This window comes from Betta splendens, chromosome 19 (assembly GCF_900634795.4).
Source record: "Betta splendens chromosome 19, fBetSpl5.4, whole genome shotgun sequence".
Taxonomy (NCBI): Eukaryota; Metazoa; Chordata; class Actinopteri; order Anabantiformes; family Osphronemidae; genus Betta; species Betta splendens.
Genome location: NC_040898.2, coordinates 7,150,198 through 7,169,140, shown reverse-complemented (window position 1 = coordinate 7,169,140; position 18,943 = coordinate 7,150,198). Strand labels below are relative to the sequence as shown.

The following is an 18,943-nucleotide window of genomic DNA, read 5'->3' as shown; positions in this document are numbered from 1 at the left end:
GAAACTGACCCAGATTGTGTGTTCCTCCAACACACAAGGCAAACTATCCTCCAGCCAACGAATACATGAGCAGAAGTTTGAAAATGCAAGACCCTAAAATGGATTTTCCTCAACAACAACAAAGATAAGACCAACCTGGAAAAAAAAACAAAAACAAGATTGGCTCGGCAGAGCAGATACCAAAGAGAAATAGAGGGACAGTTGAGAGGCGCGAGATCGTCCACGCGTCAGTGTGACAGCCCGCGTGGAAAACCGATGCTCCAGCAGCGTGTCCGCATTTGACTCACTTCCAGGAAGGGGGAGAGAAGGTCGACGCTCGTCTTCCCCCTCGCGCTCCTCCAGGAAAGCCCCTGCTTCGCAGATCGGCCCTGCTTTGGCAGCCGTGACCCACTTTTGCGCGTTCATACTCCGGCTCCGGCGTTATACGCGCTACTCGCTCGCTCACACGCGCACACACGCGCACGCCCACGCGTGGCGTAACGCATCAGTGGAGAGGAAAACAGAGGCATCTGGAAGAGCAGTCCTCGGGGAGGCATTGACATGATTTGCGGGGGCTTTCTGCGCCCCCCCAGAACTTCGGCAGCGCCGCCGCACTGCGAGGTGACTTCCCAGAGCGCACGCTGCGGCGCGCGGCAGTTTAGTGAAACACATAATCAGACCGGAGTAGGGAGCTGAGGAATGTACTCCACTGCACTGGAAGGAGGCACGCGGCACAATGTATAAATAATTGCACATTAACGTTTAACTCTATCTTAAGTGTCTCCTCAGGAGTGATGGGGGGCATTTAAGTTCCCCGCGGCCTCAGATGAGTGAGACGGTGGTTCTGGTTGAGCTCCCCCTACGCGTCATTGTTACTTAAGGAGCCAAATATATTTTAAATGTGTAAATTGAGTCTGGTTTTCAACACAGGGAAAGGCTGCGAACCATCGCAGATCGCAGATGCTCCGCGCGAGGACGCGCGGCAGCGGCTTCTCTTTGTCAGCGCCGCGTCTTAATGGGAATAAATTATCCATTTGAAAGTGCGTTTTCACACGCTGATCCGTCCACGGGGGAGCTCCGGCACTTAAAAAAAAAACTCCACACAGTATTTTTTTTCGCATTTTCCTAATGTGCCAAACACAGCGAGGTAGCGATGCGGCTGTTTATACACAGTGACGAGCAGAGGAGCAGATTACACGTTTATCGGCGCGGCTTTGTGTGGAGAGAGGCTGCTGGAGTGTCACCGCAGCTGATAAAGCAGAAGGGGGGTTGACATTTAAGAAATAAACTGTCTTTCAGTTAATATAACTGCAGTCCTGCACGAGCAAACACGCGCGATAGCGGCAGGATGGTATCAGAATGTGTTAGACTGCGCTATGAAGAACATCTGAGTGTATTTACCAGCCAGAGCTGCTCGCGCTGTAATTAAATCATTAAGTACAACAAAAGCTTTTTTTTTCTTTCATTATGACTGTGGCTGATTGCGAAGTTGTAATTTTACACAATACTTATGTTATATTTCCCATTTTGTATAAGGTTTTAAAATAATTCCCTAAATATGCGCGTCATTTTTTACAGCGTGCGTTCGGCGGAACCCAAGGATCCCAGGCGACGATTGCGGCAGATTATCATAATCTGTAACTGATGACACTCTGAGAGCGTCTCCGGTTCATGTGTGCGCGCGCACGCCCCACCCTCAGCCCCCGTTCATTACCGTCTACAAAGCGCCGCTACGGTAATAATCATTTATAGCCCTCTGAATACATGACCCTGATCAAAAGCAGACGCTGAGCATCACACAGGCTCCTCCGGTCGCGAGCCTTGGTGTAAATTAGTGCGACGTTACAGGCTGTGCCAGGGAAGCGAGCGGGGACGGTATCAGACTAACGAGGCGGTTATGGGATGTGATGACAGCACGCTGGCAAGTGACCTGACGCACTGGCCGTCCGCGGGAGTGGAGTGGGAAACGGCTCGAAGCCAACGAGGACTCGCGGGAAAAAAAAAAAAAACACAGCGTGCGCATCGCTCGCTTCACTCACTCACTGTGCACGAGGCGCAGATTCCCGAGGAGCGCCGCTCCGTGTCTTTATTAGAGAAGCTGCATGCGTTTTAAATTCTCCACCAGATCCAAGTCTATGGCTGCAACTTGTAGCCCTGTGGGCAAAAAACAACAAAAAAAAAAAAAACAAAAAATAAAAAACAAGGGAGCATTGTCAGAAATTCTTGACAAAGCACTTTCTGGAGCAGGACTCAGCAGCACGCATAGTTAAACTCAAGGGGACAGTTTTTTTTTTTCTTAAAAGCTCTCGTACCAGACCGGGCTCTTTCTGCATTTCGGGAAACGGAGTTTTCAAAAGAAATTGGGTCACGGTAATGGCAGAAGAATGTATAAAGGATTGGCCCCTGGAGAGAGAGCGAGACGGGCGGGGGGGGGGGGGGGGGGGGGGACAATGGTGGCGCGGCTCAGACGCGGCCGCGCTTCACTGCTCTGTCAGTGCTGTAACAGCAAAGTCCGCTGGAAAGACGGGCATCCTCCGCTCTGCCTTAACACCGCCCCCACTCCCCCATCAGGTAATGTGCATTGTCCTTGCAGAGTCTGGACGTGAGGCTGATCCTGGGTCATTGCATAAACACAGCACGATCTTACATGGTTTCCCAGACTCTAATGATCGTTTTGGGCGTAGGAGGGTCTTTCGGTGGTCATGTGAAAAAAAAGGAGAACTCCGAGGCGCTCCAAAAACGTCTCCGAAGCCTTTATTCTGCATGGCTAGTCATAATTGCGAGCTTAAAATTACAGAAAGGAAAAAAAAAACAGGAGATCCAAGGCACTCCAGGAGCTGGTTAAAAGGCCTTTCTTCTGCTCGGCTGGTCTGACTCACAGTTATTACTTCACAAACAGAAAATCTCAAGCTTTTTAACTTTTTTTTTTCGCGGAACCTTAAATCGTACTTTTCCACTTCATGATAAATTTAGATAATGTTAAAAGCGGCTGGTTGTGTTTAAAACTGACAGGCACTTGGGGAAAAACTGGATAAAGATGAGGTCATTTTTATTATTCATGGGTGCACATAAACACTTACATGGAGCTGGTGGTTCTTTCAACAGACTACACGCTCTTGTCATGTGACTTAGAATGAGCACAGGCGTAAAACGTATTATCATTATTGTTTAGAGTCTTATATTTTTCCAGACGTTTATAGAACTGCTGTTACGGTTAGAAGGAAGAGCTGCACGAGGAATGATTGGAACGACTGATCAATTATTTAATTTGATCCTGTCTTGCCGGTGGTTAGCCCATATTGCACTTGCTATGCTACACACAGCACCCATCAGCACAGATGAGTGGCAGAGGGAGAGGAGAGAGAGAGCGAGACAGAGAGAGAGAGAGAGAGAGAGAGAGAGAGAGAGAGAGAGAGAGAGAGAGAGAGGATGTTGTCTTAGTAAATCAGTTGAAGCCAACAAGTCCAAAGCACCACACAGCTGCACTACAGCAGGCTATAAACTATTTACAGCGGGTTGGTTATAAACGCTGAATAAGTGGAAATAAGTGTTAGAAACAAAACGGTTCCTAGAATAGCGCCGAATTCTGGAAGGAGCCGGTCTCCGGTGTGATAAAAACCAGCGAAACTCCATAATGACACAGATGCAGCCTCATGCAGGATGCAACGGTGCCGTTTACTGCAGCAGCAGAAATGGATGCGAAACATTCACTGAACATAATCCCAGTCCGTCACTAACCACAGCGAGGAGCAGGATAAGATAATTACCTCATGTCTGCATAATCGCTCCTCATAGATTCACTTTAGTCTCTATGAATCGTGAACCGTGAAGCAGGATGAAGACCCCGTGCTCCTGCTGCGTGTTTACACGTTTCACTCTACTGTGTGATTTTATTTGTTGCAGGGCTTCCAGCTCTAATCCATATCTTTCACAGCACGTCTATATCTCACGCCCAAGTCCCGGAGAAGAGTTCAGTAGTCGGGAGTTTAAATTTTTCATTACAACAAGTATGGATGGCATCGTAAAACAGGGGTTACCAAGCAACTGCTCCTCAGCCAATCAGCGGCGTTGTTGGTTTGGGATTCAGACACAAATATCATCACGCTCCCTTTTCCTCCTCTGCATGTCACTCAGTGAGTTTATTTTAATATGGAGCAAATGAAAAACACCGGGCTTTTGATCAAATGAGGCTTTCTGCCGAGCTTCCTGAAAGACAAGTCTATCTCCCGAGCCGCTCCAGCAGCTTCAGCCCCGTGTTCTGAGGGCGTATTAACCATTCAGGAGATACTGTAAGTTTTATAGGGGAAGCTTAGACTTTAAATTAGGATCTTTGGCTGCCTTAACCTGCTGCCAATCACACCACTGGAGTTATTGAAAAAAGTTGCTTATGCAAAGCGCCCCCCCCCCCCCCCCCACACTGTTCCTGTCGGTGAGCATTTAAAATCCTCTTTCTAATGAGAGCTGGCATTCCACCTTCCTTCAGTATTTCCTCCGGAGAGGAAGCAGGGATAGGAGTGTGTGTGTGTGTGTGTGTGTGTGTGTGTGTGTGTGTGAGGGGGGGTTAGTGACAGAATTATGACAGCAGCAAAAGTGCCACCGTCAGGAAAAGCCTTTTGCTCTGAGCTTAGAGGGGAAGCTGCGCGCAGGTCTGGAGATTTGTCTGTTTCCCAAACAATGTAATGCGATCGCGCGGCGGCGGTCGTCTGCTGCGTGACCTCCATCCGCGGCGCCGATATCTGATCTGGCACCGCTGGCTGCTCGCGCCAAGCCTTGACGAGTAATGCAAATGGAAGTGGATTCGGGGCCATTTCCAAAGGTCCCGTCGCTTTACTTTTAGTTATGGAGGGATATAGGCTCCGGCGCATGAATTATGCACGCGGACGCGCAGACGCGCTCCATTCGCATGGACGGCACGCGTGTGTAGCTACGGCAACAATGCTGCAGAATCACGTAGGGTTCACACTACACACCGCTGTGCATGTTACATCCGATTGTCCCCCGGATTATTACAGCTCCGCTCAGTAAACAGGAAACGGGAGGAACGGGTGGGTCCTTGTTGCGCTGATGCGCTTTTTTAAAATGAGCCATGTTCTGCATAATTTCAGGTTAAATACTTTTACTCCGCAGCGCCAACGAAGGGCGGATTTGCAATTCCAATTCATATATCACCGCACGCAGTATACTGTGTGCCGGGCTCTAATGGGTTTGGGTGCCGCGCCTCCTCTGACCCCTTTCCTGGCGGCTGAACTGCAGCTGAACCACACGGTGGCTGAGCACCGCCCGCTTCCTCCATCCGCTCCAGAGGCTACGTGAGCAAGTCTTATGCAGTTTGACATTTGACTGCATGAACCTCGCTCGTGAACACTACCAAAGGTTAAGTTGCCGACCTCTGTACATTACACTACACTAATTGGGCAGAAGGAAACAATTTTTGAGCGAGAACCTGCCAAATGCTGGGCAGGTTGAAAAAACTATGATGTTTTCATGTGTTTATGATATATTAAGCTTTACATCCTCACAATTCTGGCTTGTCCATGTGTTGCTGTACTGGTGTTGGCTAAACCTCCATTATTACTTAGCGCAGTGATGCACTACGTGATGCAGAGCTTATCAGCCCTAAATTGCCCAGCTAAAGAAAAAAAAGAACCCAAAACAGGTCAGGTCATCACGGGCATTTGGCACATAGCAGCTTTAATTAGTGTGTTCTCACCTCCCGACCTGCTGAGTGCAGGCTGTCCAGTTCTCATGCTGCAAACCGGCTTCCGTGCACAATCTGGAAACTCTGGAAAGTAAACGCACACACAGATGATGCCCGGTTCATCAATAGGAGGGTCCAGTAGCTAGAAACTCATGCTAAGGGCCTCAAGAACACACAACCTGTAAACGGGAAACTGTTTGAAATCAACCAAAACTGATCTAAATTCAGCTCAGAGTGATTCCAAATAATTTTATTTTAAACTGTGTACGGTGGCAAATAAGGCTGTTAGTGGTTAAATGTAGACTGATGATCAATCATGACACTTCTTTTATTGTGAAATTACCATGAAATGTGCAGAGGGTGCAGAGTAAGGAGCAGCGGCCCCTCCACGGGTCTCACCGCACTCCTCCTCTCCTCTGATCTTCGCCGGAGCTCCTTTAGCCCACATCATTACAGCCCGCTGGCTGCCAGAAACAATGTGCCGCATTCCCATCACGTTGCACGCGCCCCCCAACCAAGGTGGATAACTGTGATTGAGGGTCCCGCTCTCGCGCTGCAGCCTCCACGCCTCGCTGTAGCTGCTGATGTCGAGGCGCCCTCGGTGCTTTGCGACGCGTCGCGTGCACACTTTCGGTGCGGAACGCACGCCGCGTGCGCCAGATCGTCAGACCGTCACGAGCGAGCGCCGCGCCGCGCCGCGGCTGCTGATGCGGCTGGTTGAAGTGTGTCAATTAGTGGGAGCCGCTGTTTCACCGGCGTGCGTGAGCACGGGCAGCTACAGAAGAGGGATAAAAGGCAGACGGAGCCGCGTGTGGGAGTTCAGTTCATTTTGCTGCAACAGAGTTAAAACACACTTCACTGTTTATTTAGTGCCATCAATTCTCTGTAATTGCTCAGGTGCCACGGCTTTACTACACCGCTTCACCTGGAGCAATGAGTTCGTTTACTAAGAGAAACCCCAATTTCGATGGGATCCTGCAAATTGGTTCACACTGGGAGCAAGTGCGTGCGTGCATTGGGTGGAGGTGGAACCAAGCTGAGTCCTGTCTGTGCAGCCATTTCAATTGAAAGTGTTAATGCCAACGGTTTGCTTTCTTGTTTTCTTGAAGAAGGGGGGAGAGAGGAGGGGGGGGGGGGGGGGGGGGGGGGGAGAAAGAGGAGGAGCATGAGGGGTGCAATTTACCAATACTTGGCTGACTTCTGACGCCAGCATCGAAGTGATGTAAGAGGCGGAGGGAGGGGGGAGAGTCGCGAAGGAAGAGAAGTCGAGAGAGAGAGAGAGAGAGAGGTGGTGTGTGTGCGCGCGCGCGTGTGTGTGTGAGGAGTGTTCAGTGCGCTGATATTCTGCTCACTTTTCGAGACCCAGACACACAGCAACTCCCCAGCGGGAATCCTCGCAGAGGTAGGCTTCCGCTCACACTCCCACCAAATCAAATAAACATCACTCAATGGCATTTCCTTCGCAGCGCTAACAGTAATGCTCCCGCACGGACAGCCGCTGATCAAAGGCAACGCTGTTTAACGCGAGCAGAGCGCATCCGGCGCATCTGCGTGGATGTCACGTAGCCAAGTTGAATGCGTCGCGCAGCCTGACTTGAAGCAGGGCACGTTCTCCTGGCTAGAACGCTCCAAGTTAGAAGCCCGGCACTTCATTAATGACGTAGCTCTGACGTGCGGATAATACCTAATGAGCAGATTTGCCTTATTTGTGTCTTCAGCCTAACTTTGGCTCGACCAGAGCGGACCGGGACCCCAGGAATCAGCACCTCGGACAGAGACGCGCCGCGACGCTCGGCTTCGGAGCGACTGCGCAGAGAGCGCGCGCCCGCCGCATCCGCCGCATCCGCCGCGGCCAGGATATGCCGCGCTCCAGCCGCCGCTCAGCGCCGGGTCGCGATGGGCTTTAGTTTATCTGTTGCGTAACAATAAGCAGAGAAATGCCCTTGACAACAGTCTGCACGGAGTTGCATTCAACATGACGGCTGCGGACGAGAGGAGCGGGGGAAGACTCGGCGGCGAAACTTACGCAAGAACCCAGAACCTCCGCGCGTTCAACCGCCGCTAAAGCGTCTCCGCCGCGACACACGAGTGGAAGAGTTCCCCGCGCGACCATGGGGACGAGGCACCTCCTGCTGCTGCTCATCTACCTGGACCCGCTGGGCGCGCTGGGCGCCGCGACGGGCGCCAAGAAACCCAAGCAACTGCCCAGGAAAGCGCCCAAAGCCACCGCGGCGCCCACGGCCGTCCCGCCGCCGAAGACGCCGCCGCCGCCGCCGCCCGCCAGCAACCACGACACCTGCCGCGGCTACTACGACGTGAGCGGACAGTACGACAAGATGTTCGAGTGCAACAACACGGACCACCGCTACTGCTGCGGGACGTGCTACCTGCGCTTCTGCTGCGAGTACAAGAAGGACCGGCTGGACCAGAAAGCCTGCAATAACTACAACACGCCGACGTGGGTGCAGACGGCGGCGCCGTCCCCCATCCCGACCGGCGACACGTACAACCCCAGCATGGATCAGACCAACACGGCGGTGTATATCACCAGCGGGATCATAGCCTTCATCTTGGTGTTGGGGGTGTCGGCCAAAGTTGCGTATGATAAAGCCACGGAGCCGCCTCAGGAAATGAACATACACAGGTGAGTGTTAGGAAGCACATGTATTTGAGGGTTTAAAATAATATTAAAATAATAATAATGTGTGTGTGTGTGTGTGTGTGTGTGTGTGTGTGTGTGTGTGTGTGTGTGTGTGTGTGTGTGTGTGTGTGTGGCAGTAAACTAGAAACCTGCCTGTCCCGTACTAAGATCACAATCATAGTCATTAAAGCTCACTAAACCCTCTGCAGAGGTTAAAGAGGTTAAAGGTCAGGCCTCATGACACACACTTACAGTGATGTCACAGTTGCCGCCCAATACACCTGATCCTTTCCCCCTGGGGCCGGGATGCTTCCTCCGTGCAGCGTGCGCCAGAATTAATGAACAGATTCTCATCTAAAGCCAAACTGATGAGAACCTTGTCAGATCTAATCCCACAGAGGCAAAGCCTGAAATAATTACGGAGGAGTTGAAAGAGAACTATTGCAGCGATTGTGGTAGGCTGGTGTGTGTGTGTGTGTGTGTGTGTGTGTGTGTGTGTGTGTGTGTGTGTGTGTGTGTGTGTGTGTGCGTCTGTTAGGTGTGGGAGAGAGCAGCACTGGCCAGCATTCAAAATGGATGTTTGCCGGTTCATGCTGAAATGAAAAAATCATTGCCTTTAACATGAGTGTAACTACAGCACATGAACCCAAAGCAGGTGTTGAGCATCGTCCACTCTTTTTGCTCATGGGACGCGGGGCAGCGTGTCCGGCCTCAGCTGCCTCCCGCTTCCACCGCATACGAGTGATCACACATGGGGCGATGACATGGACCCACGTCAGCGAGGCAACGCTGACACACTTACTTCTTCCTCAGGATTGAACTGTTTCTAATTGGATGCATTATTCAACGCTCCAGCAAAATTAAGACTGTGAATAATGGATGGTGTTAATGTTGAGGGTGTATCAAGGTCGAGTGACACACATGCGTTGCTGCACATTCAGAACCAGGAGATGGAGGGTGTGATAAAGGGGGGGTTTATATGAATTTTTAAAGCAAAGGTTACATTGGTGATGCATTTTTCATACAAAAGCTTTGAGCGGCTGCAACACGGCATAAGTAATTAGATTTTCTTTTCCCAAAAAGATGCCAGAGAAGAAGAAAAAGGCAAACAAACACTATTTGAACTTTCTTTCATCACAATCGCTTCTCCCCCTTCTTCCACACGTTCCCCTCGAGGGCCTGGAGCCTTCCAACACGCACCTGGTGCGCTCAGAAAGCAAAAACGACGCTCGCACATGCAGCGTCGGTTCCCTTCGTTCGTTGTGTTCGTAGAAGAGGAGGAAAAAAAAAAAAAAAAAAACAGAAGTAGAGACGGCTCTGAATTACCCACAGCGCTGTCTGAACAATTAGCAGCCGTTCGACGAGCGAGAGGAACAGACGTTCACTCGCTTCGTCTTCGGCTCAGCTGCACAGAGAGCGAGAGAGAGAGAGAGAGAGAGAGGGAGAGAGAGAGGAGAAACAAAAGAGGATCTCGCAGGTTGAGCTCTAACGCTTGTGCTCTTCTTGTATTCGGCTTCCAGGGCCCTTGCAGACATCCTGAGGCAGCAGGGGCCCATCCCCATATCGCAGTACGACTGCGAGAACTTCGCGGCGATGAACGGCTCCCCCAAAGACAACACGCCCGTCAGATCCTCCTCCAAGAACCACTACACGCCCGTTCACGCCTCCAAATCAAACCACGGTAAGAGCTCCGTCTGTTCTTCCCACCCAGACACCTACAGCGCCGCACGCCGCCCTGAACGCAGCCAGCTTCACTACGCGCCTCTATTATCCCCGCCGCACACACGCATTCATCTCCAGCCGCTCGCCGGCGTAATCTCCTGTGTTAACATCCGCTAATCATCCGATTTGAGCAGGAGCGCGCGCGGGGGAGCGGGCGGAGGAGGGTCTGCTGGTTGGAGATAATTACAGGCTGGCGGCGTCCGACGCTCAGGCCGGAGCGGTGACCTGTCGCCGGCCGGAGGGTGAATCAGCAGGCGACTCGGGCCCGCGAGTCACCGGGACGGACGGGTGAGGTGGAGGCCGGGGAGGACCGGCGGGGGCGGGCGGAGAGAGAGAAGGGGACACGCGGGGAGAGGGCCGCAGATGGAAAAGAATGACGCGGTCCAAACAGAAAGGAGGCGCTCGCGTGGAAAGGAAAACAGAAACACATTCAGGCAGCTGATGAAGCCACAGCTCCATCCATCCATCCAAATATCCATCCATCCATCCATCCATCCATCCATCCATCCATCCATCCAAATATCCATCCATCCATTTATCCATCCATCCATTAGCCAGCCATCAGCCATCCAGCCAGCCAGCCAGGGAGCCAGCCAGCCAGCCAGCCAGCCAGCCAGCCAGCCAGCCAGCCAGCCAGCCAGCCAGCCACAGTCCAGCCATTACCAGCCATCCATCCAGCCAGCAGCCAGCCAGCCATCCATCCAGCCAGAGCCATCCAGCCAAAAAGCCAGCCAATATCCACCATCAGCCATCCAGCCATCCATCCATCCATCCATCCATCCATCCATCCATCCATTTATCCATCCATCCGTCCGTCCATCCATCCGTCCATCCATCCATCCATCCATCCATCCATCCATCCATCCATCCATCCATCCATCCATCCATCCATCCATCCATCCATCCATCCATCCATCCATCCATCTAAATATCCATCCATCCAAACATCCATCCATCCATCTAAATATCCATCCATCCATCCATCCATCCATCCATCCATCCATCCATCCGCCAATCACAGCTGAGGCAGGACGGGTTGACAGAAGCACAGGGTAAACGCCCTCGCCTGTAGCTTTACAGTTCAATTCACTGATAGACTCATTCGAAGCACATCACTAAAGCTGAATGTGAATATTCATACACAGGAGTGCATCGGTGCTCAGTCCGACGCCGTGGCCTTTATTGACTCCTGATGCTCAGCTGAAGCCTTTGGCTCTGAGGTCGTGTCTACTTTCAGGTTTATTTGAGTTCATGCTGTGCTCTGTCTCATGTCAACACGGCCTCTTTCTGCCACCTCTGCATCGATCACTCTCTCACTAGGAACATAGCAGCGTGTTTGTGTGTGTGTGTGTGTGTGTGTGTGTGTGTGTGTGTGTGTGTGGCCCCCGGTTCGACCTTGACTGCGTTCCCGTCTCAGGCCTCGGTCTCGTCTGCCCGTCTGTCTGTCGCCGCTTGGCAACTCGGGCGACTCTACGCTACGAGGAGAACACGACTCGGCTCCGCGCCAAAACAACCCCCCCCCCGTCTCATCACCACTCCCCATCAGGGACGACGCCGGCCCTGAAAGGGGCCGGACATGAAAGGCAGGCGACAGCCGAGGTGAAACGTGGCTAATGTGCGCGTGTGGATGGGGGGGAAGCTGGGGGGGTGACTTAAAGGGGGGAGGAGGGGGGGAAGTCGCTCGCGTAGAAAACGCATATTCATGTGCGCCTAAACGGGCATTTGGCTCCGAGCGGCTCCTCTCCCCCACCGGCGTTTCAGGACACATTCACATCAGGTGGAGAGACCTCATGAAGCAAGTGGCTGAAGGGCCCGCGAGGACGCTATCAGCCCACATGGAGAGTGGGAACAGCAGCCATTTCTGCTTTGATCCACCGACGTGCAGCTGTTTCCAACTGCATTACTTCTAATCACTTCTCACACAAGCTTTTCTCACCCTCAGAAGTTTGTTTAGGCTAATTTGAATCCGTTTTTTTCCCAGACTGCATTTTAGAGTGATACCTCCCTAAAGCTAAAACTGGAATATGATGATGATTATTCGCTCTGCATTGTAGTGGGGCCCAAATCATTTTGGGTGTAAACACAGAGCGCCCTGCAGCTACAACACGAAGCAGACGTCCAGAAAGGATGAGACACCTTTACAGAAGTTTGCCTTTAGTCAAAGTAAACAATTACAGCTTCGGCCCAGCGCTCCCTTCACAAAGTTTGATTTATTTACTCCAGACTACAGGCGAAGATTTGGCCTCTTTTTGTTTTTTTTTCCTCCCCTCTGACATTTTCTCAATGTGCAAAAAAAGGATGAAATATAGTTCTCAGGTGCTCCACGCAAAGCGAAGGCAAACGATTAGTCTCACGTCGAAGCTGGGCAAGAAAATAATGAAATAAACAAATAAATGCCGGCGCCACACGTGCTTCTCCGGCTCTCAGAGGACTTGGGCGGCGAGTTTAATTTTGCCGGAGATGAGCAACCTCCCAAGCTTAAAGGTCAGACGCTGCGGACGACGCCGGGTCGCTGCGGCTGAATAATATTGGCGGATATTTAGTAATCCTGACGTGAACTTTAGACGTTTCCGAGCACGTGGCTCAGTTTGCCTGCGTTTTCTCAACTACTCAAACAAGTTTTGCCTAAATGACAAAACCGTGATTTAATTACTCTAATTATTCGCCAATAGGCAATTTTATAATGAGACACACACACACGTGCACGCTACCTCCCTTTCGCCCACAGCCTCCTTCCAATTAATGCTTAAAGTGCAGCTCTAACATCTCCACTGGGACCCGGCTGGCTCCCCATCGGCCACGTAATCGTTCCCCACATGTTAAAAGCAACATTTCTACGCTGCCTGCATCAACAACTTTAATAGAAGCTTCCTCCTGTGTGCACCTGTGTTAGAGCTCAGCATCTGAGAGACCCCGCCTAATTGTCTTCTGCCCTACATCTCATTAATGCCTCCAATTATACAGTGGGACCTTTGGCCCCCTGAGTGTAAATAGAGTCTGCATGCGCGTGTGTGTGTGCGTGCGTGTGTGTGTGTGTGTGTGTGTGTGTGTGTGTGTGTGTGTGTGTGTGTGTGTGTGTGTGTGTGTGTGTGTGTCCATCAGCATCACCTGCCAGCCAGAGTGGGAAGCATGCAGGACTTAGTGACTCCTGTGTTTTCTCGTCATATGACACGCGTGTGCACGCGGCTCGAGAGGACGTGTTGCGTGTGAAGCCAAAGGGGAAAAGCTGAACGACGGACGCAAAAAAAGTTAGGGATCCGTTTAAGAATGGAAAAGGTCAATGCTTTCAGCCTGCGCAGTTTGGAAAACAAAAGAACGGAGGAGGAGAAATGTAAAGGTGTGCGTTGAGGAAACACGCACCAAGGTTCTGGTGCAGCTTCCTCAATATGAAGTGGAAGTATCTAATAAAGCCGTAAAAGCAGTAAAGCGTGTAAACGACCTCTGCTCGGCTACATTAAGTTCCATCGACCTTGAAGCAGGCGAACGCTGCCGACGCCAGCCGCACGCCCGATCCCGCTCGCTTCATAACATAATTATCTTATTATCCGCGTTTCCCCACTGCCGGGGGTGATTCAGACGTGGAGGTGTCCCACCAAGGAGTCTGATTAAAAAAATGATTAGCATATGAATCCTCGGCGCCCGTTAGCTGCCGCTCGTTTCCTCCGCGCGCCGTTCCTGCGAAAAAGTCACGATTTCCCTCCGTGGAGGATGATAAATTCACAATGTACAGCCTCTCTACTACCCCCCCCCCCTATGGGCTCCTCGTGCCACCTCACCTTAATGAGACGAGACCGGGAGCAGAGGGAGCTGAAGGACTGGCAGCGGCGACAGAGGGGGACGACACACGAGTGCCGCCGTGATGGAGCGCGAGAATAACTCGAGGCGTGATTGGGGTCAAAGTGCACGGCTGCGCGGGTGACGGGGACATATTACTTTCACGGCTGGAGATCGCGTTTGCTCGCCTGTTTCACGTTTGCACCGCTCGTCCTCGTTCTCCGGTCGACGTTTGACAGGCGAGCGAAGCCATGGGGGGTCGTGATGGAAGGACCCAAAGGTCGCCCGGAGCTTCGTGTCACTGTAGAGCAGCTCGGGTGTTTGGCCCCTGGAGCCTCAGAGGTGATTTTACAACGATTACGGCTTCGCTCCTCTTCTTGACCCGACCCCAGACTGTTAATAACTGATCAGAACCATTGTAGTCTGACTATATTTGTGAGCCTGCTTCTGTCTCTCGCCGTGTGTGCGTGTGCGTGTGTGTGCGTGTGTGTGTGTGTGTGTGTGTGTGTGTGTGTGTGTGTGTGTGTGTGTGTGTGTGTGTGCGCGTGTGTGACCAGGTCTCCATTACGGAAAAGAAAGCGTCCGGAGCAGCGGAGGCGCCGACCTTCACAACTTCATCTCCTCTGGCTTCGTGACGCTGGGTCGAAGTCATCAAAAAGGTAAAGCTTCTTTAGTTTCTATCTCCCGCTCCGTTAAACGCGTCCTCCCAACTCTTGACCGGCAACGCGTGTGGTCTGAAGCGAGGACGCGTGCAGCGCTTCGGGGGAGGCCTTCCGCTGCCTCATCTGTACGACGACCTGCTGATCTAGTCCCCCTCCGTCATCACGGCCGCAGCAGCTGATGACCTGTGATGGCTTTGAAGGAACAGGCCGGGTTCACGCGTTGCCAGGCAGCCGTGCGTGGAAACGGATCGTTGGGAAAAAAAACAAAAAAAAACATGGTCACTTTGATTCCTAGTGGACAAAAACTGCTTCTCCTCTCGTCTTTCTAACGAGGAACCGTCATATTTCTGTTTACATGAAATTAGCTGTTTCTCTCTGTGCTCCTCTGTTCTGTTTGTTTTCATCCCCGGAGGGGGTCCACTTCCACACGACGGGGGGGAAAAAAAAGCTCATATTCTTTGTAGTTGCCCCCCTACTCATCTACCAGACGTGAGGAACAAAATGATTAGGTTTTATGAATCCTGATTCTTTTAAATGGTTCCTCCTCCCCCTCCTCCCCTTTTCATACAAATATCACAATGTCACAACAACAGCATGGGGTACGAGGCAGCGCTTCGCAATGTGTGCAACCAGAAATCTGTGTTTTCTTGCAGTGGGTAGCCTTTGATTACTTTGCTGCGAAAACAAATGAAACGTGACAGATTGAGATCTTGGAAAGGTCTGCTGACGCTATCGTTTCTTCAGGGAGAGACAAAAAAAAGGAAAAAAAGCCACAGAAAAGCATGTGAAGCCTGTGCAGGAGCCTCCGCTCACAGCGTTCTTCCCTCAGCTGTCTCCGTTCAGCAGCCTCGTGCCCAGAGGCAGGTGCTGCTGTGAAGAGGAACCTAAGATCGATGAAACGCTGCTCTGACGTTTGAATGAGCCATTGTTGCCGTTCGGCATCTTCGGCATTTGACTGGGAAACAATCGCCCGCTCTCTCTCTCGCAGCCTCTTAAAGGCACTCTCCTTCTCCACAAAGCTGAGCCGACGCTCGACTCGACGAGGACGTCACTTTAAACCACGGCACAGACAAACAATCTGCAAAACGAAAGGGGGGAAGCGCCGGAGCTGAGCTACTGTATCGACTGGTGCGTTTACAGTCTGTTCCAATAACCAAGTCTTTAGGTTTTGGCAAAAGCACTCCTCCGGTCGGCCAACTGCCCAAAAACAAAATGGCGGCTCTCCAAATACGTTTCTCCTGCTTGTGTTTCACATTTACTATCTCTTTCTCCACGGGGGGAGTGAGCACATTTACGATGAACAGATGTTGACACATTTCAAAGTAAATCAACGTCCATATTAATGAATCGTGCGATGCTGAGCCGATGCGGGGTCAAGTTACCAGCAAGTAAAACGATTTGTTAAGGGGTTGAGCACAGCTTGGTTTGTTCTGGGTGTGGAAAGTGAAGGCAAGTGGTCAGCCGGTGCTAAAGTCCGGTAACAGATGTTGCCTTGGTTTGCTGGTGTGTGTGCGCTTCGCTTTGCTGACAGAATGAGGCTTAGGAGTCGGGATGCGGTCCTCTGGCCCGGGTAAGCGCCGCGTCTGTTACGCTGCCTAATTATACGGGCGGAATGAGCGTTTGCTGCTTAATTATATGCCAAGCGCAGCCCTGGGGGAGGACAGGTGAGGTCAGGGGGTGTTGCTGAGCGACGGAGCAGCTGGAATGCTTCACATCTGTGCGCTGGGGTACAAAAACAACCCCCGAACTCTAAATGAGAGCAGCCACGATCGCCGGGGAGGGGGCCTGGGTCCCGAACACACTTATGTCGGTGCACTCTACCTTTCCTGGTGCGCAACCTTCCCCTCAGCTCAGTCTGCACCCCTTAGCGTCGTCCCACATTTCCCAGAATGCCTTTCAGCCACCTTCACAGCGAGGTCATGAACGTTTGACCCCAGTCCCTCTGCGTTGATTCCGCGTCACAACAAACCCAGCGCCATTTGACCCCTAGGATTCCTCCTCCGTCCAGTGGATTCACACGCCATGAACTCCATGTTCCACTCTCACTCGTGTCAGAAGTAGTCAAGCCGCAGCGCTGCGCCACATTAGCGCCCTGCTCTGCTGCTAGCTGAATGATTCATGGCAGTTTGTGCAACGTGGCGTAACGGCGGAGGCCGCGCGCTGCAGCTGTTTACGATCCTCCACGGTTTTACAGACCATTCACGTCCCTAACTTTGGGGGCTCTCATCCAAGCAGAAAAAACGCTAGCAGAGAGGAGCCTTTTGTGTTAGCCTGCTACTAGGCAGAGTCCGGTGCAGGGAGGGTGGGCATCCATCTGGCCCCCGAACGAGCCCCCAGATCTAAAGTCCTACAAACACCAGCTTCTCTTACTTGGTCAGAGATTGTCCGGAATGTCTCGCGCCGGTCTATCGCTGCCTGAATGTGACTGCGCTACCTTCATTGCACCTTGCTCCCGTCTCCTCAGCCATCTGTCCAGATCGATGCCCCCACCTTAAACATTCCCCCCCTCCCGCGGATCCAGGAGGGGCGAGGTTGGGGCCTTCTGTCACGGAAGCCGACCAGATGATCGAGCCCCCAGACCGTGTGTGTGCGCTACTGTCAGATTAAAGTGCACTATTACACCGCCTGGATTGTAAAAAACTGCAGGACTCAGTTTGAAACGTCTGAGACTCGCTAGTAATTGTATAAAGGTTCTCAGGAGACAGATAACAGGGAGCCACAGCGACTTGGCTTTGTCTCGTTTGGCGGCGGCGCTGATGCAACGCTGCACCACATCACAATAGAACTACCCCCAACTTTTCTCCATTCACCCGGCAGCTGACTCACGTTGTCGCACGTGCGTTGGAGAGAGAGAGAGGGGGGATGGGGGGCGGCCGAGCCTCATCCCCGCCATTAACGCTGCACCTTGCCTGGAACAGGGGAGCGGATTGACAGCAAGGATGCAGATGTGACAGCGAATTAGACGCGAGCTGTTGTTGGTTGACTGTGTCCGTTTTAATTATTTCCCCCCATGTGCCGGCCTTGTTGATACGAACCGCGGCTGAGCCACGGCACCCGGAGAAGCGATTACGCGAGACAAAGCCCCCGTACTTGACTTCGCGTGTTGCTATACTTCATTACCTTGCTAAGCCCAACTTTTAATTCTTCCTGGTGGAAGAAGTCAAATTGGTTTTCATGGCAGGCAATTATTGTTTTTTTTTATGAATAGGACACGTCTGGAAGGGTGGATATGATGATGTAGTGGAGGAATAAGCGAGGGGCGTTTTCACTGAACTTTTATTTACGGTGCAATTTCCGCACATAAATGGGAAACGAGCCACTAATTGGTTTGCGCCTTATGTAGTAAGTCGTACTTTACTGAACGGGGCAGAGCTGAGACACCGTAGGGGAAGTAGTTTTGGAAAGCAAACTCCAATTATTTGGTCCTGCTGGTACAGCTGTTAGTGGCTAATTTGTCCGTCCTGTTTACCTTTTTGTGGAGAAGTTGATGACGGGGTATAAAAGCCCCTCTCTGCGTCTCACTACTTCCCTCTGATTGTGAAACAGTCATCTCCTGTTCCTCTCGGTGAATCAGATGCGGTGGAACAACAAGCCCACAGACGGAATCATCATTTCCAGCCTGTGTAATCAACACTCGGGGCTGACGAGGCAAGAAGATGAAAACATCCGCCCGTGAGAACCTCTGCTGTTGTTTAAAGGTGCCCGGGAAAGAAAAAAAAAGCAGCCAGACAGGAACTGATTCATGCGGCAACCGAGAAAAGCTTCAACTTACCTATAGGACGGAGACGGAACGTGATCTCACCTGCAAACATCCATTTTTCAAGTAAATCAAACAGTAGAACAATCGCTCGCGTCGGCCCAATTTGTCAGACGTAATGATTTCTTCTTTGCAAACCAGTGTATTCAGTGAGACCCCCGAAGCCTTTTCTCTGTCTTAAGGCAAACAAACATCTATGAAATATAAGCACATATACACTGTAACAAGCTCTATTAACTCCATTAAAGGTATCTTGTAGAAAAATATAGGAGAATCTCAAGGGACGGCTGCAGGGGTCACAAGACAGATGGTGGTTGTTAAATGGCTGCGGCACAAACCTAAGGCTACATGGTGCTTACTGCTGGGATTAACCCTGCGCGGCTCCTCCAACGTCTCATTAGAATGGAAATGGACAGATTCAGTGAATCATCAGCTGGTGCATCGGCGTTATTGTCAGTATCTTTCTCCCGTCGTCAGGAAACGAAACGTCTGAATCGTAAATGGTTCCAGGATCCTTCGTTATCAGATATAATGTCGATTGCAGAGGCTCAGCCATTAAACCCTCCTGTGTAATTATAGAAACACACCCTCACCCCATGTTACTATGACAATGAGCTATTAAAGCAGGATTCTAATCACCACGTCTGTATGTATTTATAGTAAAAGTAAGCAGTCACCGTGATCGGACTAGAAAACACTGTTTCCTTTTA

At 51.5% G+C, this 18,943-nt stretch overlaps 1 protein-coding gene and 1 long non-coding RNA gene across 14 annotated transcripts in view; one reads left to right on the top strand and one right to left on the bottom strand.

Annotated features, from left to right (window-relative positions):
• Nucleotides 1-5,492: 5,492 nt before the first annotated feature.
• The window catches only part of LOC129603384 (uncharacterized), a 30,910-nt gene continuing 17,459 nt past the window's right edge, over nt 5,493-18,943 (bottom strand). Inside the window, exons 4-5 of one of the 2 annotated variants that reach the window (XR_008693185.1) lie at nt 5,690-5,761; nt 5,493-5,608 (exon numbers count right to left, since the gene is read on the bottom strand). This is a non-coding gene — a long non-coding RNA (uncharacterized LOC129603384). Of the gene's footprint in view, nt 5,762-18,943 lie in introns of both variants that reach the window. The other variant, XR_008693184.1, reaches the window with a different exon arrangement.
• LOC114845383 (protein shisa-6-like) overlaps nt 6,934-18,943 on the top strand; it is a 37,523-nt gene continuing 25,513 nt past the window's right edge. For 11 of the 12 annotated variants that reach the window (XM_029133319.3, XM_029133318.3, XM_029133313.3 and 8 more), the window contains exons 1-4: nt 6,934-7,079; nt 7,396-8,321; nt 9,839-9,999; nt 14,372-14,473. In XM_029133319.3, coding sequence (XP_028989152.1) covers nt 7,789-8,321; nt 9,839-9,999; nt 14,372-14,473 — 796 coding nt within the window. In that variant the 5' untranslated portion in view covers nt 6,934-7,079; nt 7,396-7,788. Of the gene's footprint in view, nt 7,080-7,114; nt 8,322-9,838; nt 10,000-14,371; nt 14,474-18,943 lie in introns of those variants that run through there. The other variant, XM_029133310.3, reaches the window with a different exon arrangement.